Source organism: Dermacentor variabilis, chromosome 5 (assembly GCF_050947875.1).
Source record: "Dermacentor variabilis isolate Ectoservices chromosome 5, ASM5094787v1, whole genome shotgun sequence".
Classification (NCBI taxonomy): Eukaryota; Metazoa; Arthropoda; class Arachnida; order Ixodida; family Ixodidae; genus Dermacentor; species Dermacentor variabilis.
This window is the reverse complement of record NC_134572.1, coordinates 53,704,622-53,714,612: the sequence shown is the minus strand read 5'-3', so window position 1 is coordinate 53,714,612 and position 9,991 is coordinate 53,704,622. Positions and strand designations below refer to the sequence as shown.

The window sequence follows — 9,991 nt, the reverse complement described above, 5'->3', positions numbered from 1 at the left end:
AAATATTTCTTATAGCATGACGACCTGAAGTTATCGCTCATCTATGAAACTGCTGAATATATGGCTACACTTCTTTTTTTACTAATATTAAGATGTATATTTCCTGGTGTACGTATATTTCCCTTGAGTATTTCGATGCTGTGGTTAGTTTCCCTTCATACTGCCTTGACCACAGCCTTTCATTCCATGCCTTGAGTGTGTTCTTACTACGGGTAATTAACTAAGCGACTGCCTGACCAACTCAAATAAATAAACTATTTCAGGCGGCATCCCACCAGTCAGACTCAAAGACACGACGGTTCACTGTTCTCGACATGACCTACGGACCTGTGAAATTCCACTGGACTATGGCGCTGCCCGTGGCCACCGTGCTTCTGATCGCTGCTCTGTTCTTTCTTTCGCCGCTTTGGGGACGCCGAGCTTCAGTTGGACGTAGTGGTGGCACGTGCACCACAGACGAATGTTACCGCGTCGCGGACATCCTGGCGAAGTCACTGAACCGCACAGAAGACCCGTGCGTCGACTTCGACTCGTTCGTCTGCTCCAAATGGAAGCCGAGAAGCGAGTTCATCTCCAACTTCGAAGTCGAAATGAATCGGATACACATGCGACGCGTGGCCGATCTCCTGCTCAACGGGAATCCACACTTTCATGCGTCGGCCAAGTCCACGCGATTCATTCGCAAATGCACTGGGCAAACTGAAAACCCAGAAAAATTGAAGGCGTTGACTGACTTTGCGGACCGCCTCGGTATCCCGTGGCCATACAACAAGACGGCCGTTGATTCAATCGACGTCAATCCACTTCTCGTCGTCTTCGAGCTCAGTGTTAGGTGGGGTATCTACATCTGGTTCGACGCCATCTTTCGCGCGCTCGGCACGGGAAGAAGAGCCCAGCGTGCCTTCCACATTCAGGTAACCGACAAACCTTCGGCTTGGCTCAATTTCGTGCGCACGTTGGAAAGAAATAACGCCCGCGAGAGGTACTACCAAGACTTCTGCCACCTCTACCATGTAGAGTGCCAGAGTGGCACCGAACTTCAGCAGCTGTTCAGTGTAGAAAGCGCCGTGCTGTTGATTCTGGACAACACCATAGATCGGGGACGGAATCGTATTGCCAAAATGAAGACTAAAAAGTTGGCGGACCTCACACTCAATGTGACTCTTGAAGAATGGATGGCTTTGGTCAAAGTTCATGCGCCTGAATTCCATGACCCGCGCCAGTTCCCCTTCTACTTCTCCAACGCAATGCTGCCGGTCGCCATAAACGACATCTTCTACAGACACAGGCGCGCAGACATTATGGAGCATTTGGCGTGGCGGTTTGTTCAGCAGCATACCGTCCTTGGCTCTCCGAGTGGTCACCTCATTTTTGCCGGAAACTTAGAGAGCGCAGCAAGGCTGATGTCTGTTGACTGCTACAACATGGCTTCAGAAAAGCTGGGCATCCTCCTGGCGGCGGAAAGCGCGTTCAGCCTGTTCACGGCCGCCGAAAGGCAACGCGCGACAAGCCTTCTCAAGAATCTCACCGACTTGGCTATCAACACGGTGAACCTGCTACCTTGGAGCGAAAACGGCAGGCGCTACGTGGCTTCCAAGATGGCTCGTCTTGATGTTGTGATGTTTCCACAAGACTTGGAAAATTTAGATGAAGACCTTTCTTATATGTACAGTGGGTTCCTGGATATGAAGCAACACTCGAATGATTCTCTGTTGGACTACTGGCTCGACGCCACAGAAACATTGCAGAATCTCAACGACACCAGCTACGAATTTATGCAATTCAGGTGGCGGACCTACCTGCAGGAGTTGATTGACTACGAATACTGGTCGAACCAGGCGAGTAACAAGATAAAAACTGCCTTAAGGGGAATTGAACGGTACGCCGATGGCTCTAAATTGCTACAATAGAGGAGGACACGCGTTGTGATAATGCATATATGCATAAATTCAAGTTGATGGATTCACTCCGCTCTACTAAATTAATGATCAGACATATTTACACCAGAGCAAAGCATAGCGAACAGAAAAACAAACGTGAATCGCCTGCCGCGATGTTGTGGGTTGGGGTAAAAAATAAAGCAAATGCCGTATCGATAAATTCTAAAAGGGGTTGAGGAAACAACATGTTATACATTAATTGAATAATCCACCATTCATTCTTCTGTGTTCAAATAAGACAGATTTATATATTTCGTCATGTTTTCTTTCTTTTTTCGCACATTGAGCTGTGGTTTAGTTGGTGCTTTCATCAACGGTATGTTAATGCTGCTACTTGTTTATTTATTCGCAAACAGCTTCGGGTGTCGCAAGCTGCGCTGGAGGCTCCACTGTTCAGCGCAAGCAGCGCGTCTGTACTTCGAGCTGCGACCTTTGGAGGCTTTGGAGCCTTGTACTTGTCACGCATTTTCGGAATTATGAACCCATCAGTAAGTAACGCAACCATTCTTACCCACTTTAGTCAAGAGAACGAGGATATTAGCTATTATCTTAGTCAATGGGAGTAACCATTTCAGTTATAGCGTACCCATTGGTGTACGTGACTTGTTTTTGCTTGTTGTGTCGAGTGGCTGTGGCAAGGTAGAAACGTCTGCCATTGGCTGTCCCTAAAGTGAATTCCCAACCTGCTCCAGCGGGCTGCAGTTCATTTCAGCGCGTTAAGTAATTCCACACAATACCATTTTTGGCGAAGGCGCTGCCATTTTTGGCAGGCTTTCTGACAATGATTGCAACAATGACGTAGCTTGTTTATCTGGATTGAGTCGGTCAGTTAGTTCTCCTTACCGGCAAACGCAACGTGGTTTAATGCGCACTAAACTGATACTAAATATTGCAATTATGAGAACTGAGCGCAAGAAATTCAACATGCGCTACACGACAGGCAACACTTTATTTCACAGCTTTGTCTAGAACAACCTGTAATGAAAGTCTAGAACTGTTACACATGTTTGAGTTGTCCATCGGGATTCGTGACTAAATTGGGTCGGCAGCATTCAATGAAGACCGATAGGATTGCGGTACCATCACGACATGCGATCGCATGGCATAGAAAAGGAAACTAAAGAAAACAATTGCGAGAGTGGCTGTGAGGTGTATTTGGGCATGTCCATGGTAGTAAACCTTATCAGGGAGCAATCCACAATGATTTTGACAAGCACTTTCTAACCTTGTCGAAATGCAGAGCAAAGCTCAATGGTTTTCCCATTGCCTCCATGAGCGAAGCTCGGTATTTTACGCTTGACGCAACGCGATATCTTAGCGAATGATTCTGCCACACTGGGTAGAGTAGTACTGGGTAATAAATTATAACGAGAAATATTTCATACATCCATTTAGAGTTTTGTGGGCAATAACATCAGTTGGACACATATGTAGGCAGTGAGTTACGAAACTTAAAACAGGAAAAAACGAGAGAAATGCTCAGAGTATATTTGCTAGAAGATACAGAATTCAGGAAGTTATTTAGCAAATATAAACACACTATTTGCGGTGGTTAAGCTATCCTAACCGATGATGAGCCATATACCATGGCTAAATGTTATACAGGAAACCAAGGCGACTCCATTCAACGTAGAAAGCACGTTAATAGGAATCCGCAGAACTGAAAGATGAAGTTACATATGGATTATATCAAAAATATAACATGAAATATAAATTTCTATAGATCTTCTAGCGAAGATAAATGACAATAGTAGGAGCCCTAAAATAGAAGCAGAAATTATCGTTTTTCATAACTGGCATTCCAACCGTTTTTGGTGGCGAACAGTGTCATGTTAATGAAGCAAAATAGCAGTGAGCAAGCGTAAATATTAACTTCGCTAATAATAATAACCATGCGAGGCTAATTTCAATAGTCTAACAATGAACTTTTTATAATGTTCCTTATTATATCGTAAAACTAATAACCTAATTTGACTAGTTATCACCACGCAAGAGACGAGACTTAGGATGGACAATACACGACCCACGCTGGACTACATTCACCTTTTCCAAGTGAAATATCAAAGTGATAAGAAGGCGCACACCAGAAACTCACGGGGCAACGTATCATGTCAACTGTACAATGCTTGTTCTGTTCTCTATCAGATTAAGCACGTGTACCACATTTCCACAGGCTCGCTTTTTACGTGAGGTCCAGCACAGGTCTCGTACTAAAGGCTGCGCGCTGATGCTCTTTGAGTTCAAGGGAAAGGTGGAGAACCGCGGCAATGTACGAAATTATAACAAAGAGTATCCATGGCAGTGTTTCGTTATATTTTGTCGACGGTGACTCTGCCTCGGCAAACGTTCAACCTCTGTAGAATTCGCGAGTAGAAGAATAAATTTTCGTAAGTATACAGCGGGATTGCTGATAAAGCCCTTTGCACATATCCGTGGTTATCGCATTCCGTGATAAACTGATGTTTCTTTAACCATATATGTATTTACTGTTTACAATGCATTTTATTATTAATTTCAAGCATATAGAAAAAAAACTAGGCGTTATACCGTGCTTGTGTCGCAAACGCAGATGATCGCTAAGAATAATAACCATGCGAGGCTAATTTCAATTGTCTAACAATGAACTTTTTATAATGTTCCTCATTATATCGTAAAACTACTAACCTAATTTGACTAGTTATCACCACGCAAGATACGACGCTTAGGATGGTCAATATGAAGATTTCACGATGTCAGTCAATGACAGAAGGAAGGAGTTTTCTCAAATTTGTCGCTTGTGCAACAGCCGTATATATGTATACAGTTGACGCAAAGAGAGACTGGTGCCACGTCTCGCGCTATATTATAGCAGCCACGTTTAGTTAAGCGTCTCTTACGCTCCTCTGCGCACAGATATGGTGTGCTGAGACATTGCAAGGAACTGCGTAAATTTTCCCATTTGATGAGTTCGCCTTGCCGATACATGCTCAACGCGCTATACCGCCTTGGATGAGACACTGCCAAGAAGCCAAGTAGACGCGCCCTCACGCTCTGATCAATTGGCTTTCGAAGTAGAGCTAATGGAGCGACGGGATTTATCTCCGTTCGGCTGCCGACACGAACATAATAGAAAGTTTCAGATTCGGCAAAGCAAGCTGCTAATCTAAAGCTCTCAATTATGCGCAAGCGCACCAGGGTTCCCGCTTAGCGGTTGTGTGAAAATTGCTGGTCTATGCCGCTCCATCTGGAGCGGGCAGTAAACGCTCAGCTAAAATCCTCTAGTATCAGAGCAAAGCTTTGTTTGTCGTAACATTTATTTTTTTCCAAATTTATCTGCACAATTGGAACTGCGCACTTGTGCGTGGAAGCAATTTCGACATTTGCAGACACAATCTGATTCTGTCGTGGCTGCAACTAATAGCCTCTTTTTCGCCGCATTTTTATTTTTGTCAGATGATCAAGGCGGATCAAAGAGCTGACATGGCGCGGCGGGTCGGCCTCGACATCATAGAACTGACCCTACGGTCATTGCAGTGCAGCTCCGGCTTCGACGGCGTCCTAAGTGACAGCGTAGCTTTAGTGGCCGCATGGCATGCGTTCAAGCATTTCGCGCCTCTGGCTGCCAAAGGCATAAATCGCCTGTTGAGCATTGGAAACAGCTCCTTCACCGACGAGCAGGTCTTCTTCATCGTCTTCTGTCTCAGCCTCTGCGACGTGGACAGTCCGCATCCCTGCAACGTGCGCTTGAATAACTTCGCTCCCTTCAGCGAGGCGTTCTCTTGCCCATTGGGAGCCCCAATGAACGTGCCTGATCGTTGCGGCATCATTACCGGCTTACACGATAACCTGAAGAACAGAAGCCTGGCAGAATCTCACCTAGGGTGACGGGGCGATTCCGCCGGCTTACGCTGCGCCTAAAGTTTCCTTGCGCGGAATTTTTTTTAAATTTTAGTTTGCTCTACTACTTTTCCGCTATTATTTAATAAACAGGATGAGAAAGCATATTAGCCTAGCTGATGTGCAGTAAATCCACCCAAAGCACCGTTATTTCCACATAGAAGTACTTGTGTGTGATCAAGATGGCTCACTTAATAAATGAGGTAGCTTTTACAAGTTTGCACATTCTCACATATATTTAGGTAACCGGAACCGTTTGTCCCAAATAATAGTGACATCGTAATAAAATATATTTCTCCTAAATATCACTAGTATAACGGTTCCTTAAGTAATTTGGAGCTTCAGTTTACGGCAATCGGAGTAATAGTTACACGAGCCAGAACTATAAGGCGTCGCCTGGTATCGCGGAGTAGGATGTGTAACATGAAATTCTAGTTGGATCCAATCGACCAAACGTGTGACTTTTGCCATTCTCTTTGTTTAGAGGGCACGCATTCTATAACTGCACCTTTGAAACGTGCCACTGTTAGAATCTATTACAGAAGGTTTTACGGTGAAGATATTCGGTGCCCGTATTATGCCCATAACGAGGCATACTCATCGACCGAATTTTGCTCCGTTTACGTACTTTTAGTATTTCCTCGCATATCGGACAACTATGAATGAACTGGAGCGGCTTGCTAGGTAACTCCCCTGTGAAGCGTTTGCAATGAATATTTGACGCTATGCGTATTTTAGTCTTATTTTACTTTCATTAGGCTATGTTTGACTTATTGTGCATTATAGAGGAGGGGGGAGGGCGGTTCTAGCTATTGTATACGAAGCTTAAAAACAAACATAATTCAGAGCCTCGCTGAGGAAATTCCAGCAGTAGCATTTGAGTTGCAGACATTTATTCAATTACCAGCAATCACGCAACCTTTAGCCTTTGTGGATGTGTGTGCGTGTGCGTGTGCGTCTGTGTGTGCGCGCGCATGCGTGCGTACGTGTGCGTGCGTGTGCGTGCGTGTGTGCGTGTGTGCATGTGCGTGCGCGCGTGCGTGCGTGCAAGCTCACAAATTCTTTGTGCGACTTTGTTATATTGGAATCGCTACCTTGGAAGAAAGAATGTAACTTAGTAGGTATATGGGCCAATAAGATTGCTTGCAGCACATAGCTTCAGTAACAGATATACGGCGCCTTGAACATAATTCCCATCTGGCTGCTAAATGGTAGTTTTCTTTCGAGAAACAAGAAATAGGAATGGGTACCGTTCACACAAGAAAAAAAATTAATTTTGTAAATTAAATTAATTAAAGTTAATTTTAACGCCTCGTCACCCGAGTTCTTGCACTTGAGACGCTCTGACATGGGGAACGAAATGCTCCTATTTACTCAATGGCCAAACATGGTGCCTTCAGTAAAATGAGCTGAAATTAAGACAGGCGAGTGTTGACTCACGTGCTCATGTACAGGGTGTCTCACGTAACTTAAGCTAAGCTTTAAAAATATGCGAATGCTACTTAGCTGAACAGAACCAAGTCAATGTCGTTTGCCGCCGCATGGAGATGTTACAACGTTGTTATATTGGAAACGCTACCTTGGGAAGAAAGAATGCAACTTAGCAGGTATATGGTCCAATTAAATTTGCTTACAGCACGTAGCTTCAGTAACATGTATACCGCGCCTTGAACATAATTCTCATCTGGCTGCTAAATGGTAGTTTTCTTTCGAGGAACATGAAATAGGAATGGGTACCGTTCAGTTTAATAAAAAAAAACAGCTAATATTGTATCGCGACGGCGCATCATGCAGTAATTCATGCGTCATGTATGAGTGGTGGTTTAAACATGCAGCATGCAAATAAAATGGAATTCTTTTAAACGCCTCGTCACCCGAGTTCCTGCAATTGAGAAGCTCGGACATGGGGCACGAAATGCTTCTATTTACTCCATGGCCAAACATGGTGCTTTCAGTAAAATGAGTTCAAAGCAAGACCATCGAGTGTTGTCTCATGTGTTCATGTACAGGGTGTCTCACGTAACTTAAGCTAAGCTTTAAAAATATGCGAATGGTACTTAGCTGAACAGAACCAACCTAATGTCGTTTGCCGCCGCTTGGAGATGTTCAGATTATTTTTGCATTCCGCCTAGTTAGCTAATTATTCTTAATTAATTAACTACTCAACTAATACAAATACATGAAAATCGTCAATGAGGAAACTGTAGAGCAACATGAAAAACTCTCGATACCGCTTTCTGTTGCTCAGTACGTACTATACATAAATATATTTTTTCTAAGCATGAAAGAATCCCGCAAATACACGCAAAATTGTTGCGCTACTGGCGGCTCAAGGCACTTTGCGTTTATTCGCGGGCTTCTTTCACGTTCGGAAAAACACCTGCCTTATGATTAGCTAGGATGATAGAGTGGCCACACCAGTAAGGCGATGGTCCCGGTTCCGATACTCAGCCATTTTACACCGAAACTGTTAAGGGAAGTCCCGCAAAGATGTTCGTGAAGTGGCCTGCAACGGCGTCGTCGACATCAGCTGAAAGTGCAACCCAGCCTTGTGGGAGCAACGAGTTTTCTTTGAAACGTAATAATCAACGATTAAGGAATAAACAATACCTTGCGTGTATCTAATCTAAATAGAAAGGAACTTATATGCGTCGTATTTATTCCGCAGTATTTGTAATCCGTGACCGTTTTTTTTTTTTTCTGACGCCACGGTATACCGATTCCATTGCATCTTCCTGGAGCCGAAACTAATTTCTTTTCCACATATAATGAAGTTCCTGTACGGAAAAACTTGGGGCACGTCGGTACGGTCCATACTGTCGCTGTACAGAGTACTGTTTCTTGACTTTTTATGGCACAGCTTCCCGGTTTTGTCGAACACGTATAAAACAAATATCCGTACCCTCGAAAGTTTGCAAGGTCATGCTTGCGGACATATCTCCGACTACCAAGATGCGCCTCAACTCATGCAACAATCATGATTGCTAGAGACTAATTGGTTCCAACATATATGACAATTGACAACCTTAGAGCACACGTCCGACATCTATGTCGTGTACTTGTATTGCTTATCTGCCAAAACAAAAACCTCAAGCCACATTTTCGAAACTTGTTGCGACACGCCAAGGCTACCTTCCGTCAGGCTTTACACCAGCAGCAAGGCTACTGTTACCCATGTGGTGCCTACGAGAGCCCCAAGTACGCCTCACGATGCGTATAATTACGAAGAAGGCTCGTCATCCGACAATGGCTCTAGGTCAGTTGACACTTTCCTTACTGAACGAGGCTTATGAATATAGAACCCACATTACACCGATGGACCTGTCTCAGCTACCAGCTCCACAGGCACTCGTATCTAGGCCTTACAAGTAACGGTGAAGTTCAGGGTGTTGCACATAACGACCTCTACGGCAACAGAACTTGTCACCCTGCGTGCCACTGTTAAATGGATGGCACAAGCAAAACCTCGAAAGTGGGTCGTATTTTTGAGACTCCAAAGCAGCGCTTCGGAGTGTGCAGTCAGCCTTACGTCGCAAGAATGATGAACAACTGGTGTTTGAGACAAGAGAAGTTTTCCATCAAGCCCTCATAAACGGACATGACATCATCTTCCAATGGCTTCCGGGACACTGGGGCATCGTCGGAAATGACCTTGATGATGATGCCGCCTGGTCAGCCCATAAAGAAACTGACAGTTCAAGGACAGATGATGCGAGTGGTCTTCGTTTACTTGCTCAAAACGAGACAAACTCTGTGGAACACTATAATTTTCTCCAACTGTCATCTCCACCGACTGAATCCTACAATGAAGCTGCTGATTCCATGGAACTTCTCTGGCCATGATACAATATTAAATAAATTAAGGGGTTTTACGTGCCAAAACCACTTCCTGATTATAAGGCACATCTTAGTGGAGGACTCCGGAACTTTCGACCACCGGGGGTTCTTTAACGTGCACCTAAATCTACGTACGCGGGTGCTTTCGCATTTCGCCCCCATCGAAATGCGGCCGCCATGGCCGGGATTCGATCTCGCGACCTCGTGCTCACAAGCCCAACACCATAGCCACTGAGCAACCACAGCGGGTGGCGATGCAACATTACCGTACCGCCTCTGGTTAGGGGTGGCTTTTGCTAAAGCCTACTCATTCCTTATTGGAACGTTCGACACACCGA

General features: G+C 44.7%; 1 protein-coding gene across 1 annotated transcript; it reads left to right on the top strand.

The window, feature by feature from the left end:
• The first annotated feature begins 314 nt into the window (after positions 1-314).
• On the top strand, positions 315-5,804 carry LOC142583531 (endothelin-converting enzyme 1-like). The gene is made up of 3 exons (XM_075694019.1): positions 315-1,838; positions 2,297-2,428; positions 5,373-5,804. Exons 1-3 carry the CDS (start codon positions 315-317, stop codon positions 5,802-5,804), a joined length of 2,088 nt encoding a protein of 695 aa, XP_075550134.1.
• The last annotated feature ends 4,187 nt before the right edge of the window (positions 5,805-9,991 follow it).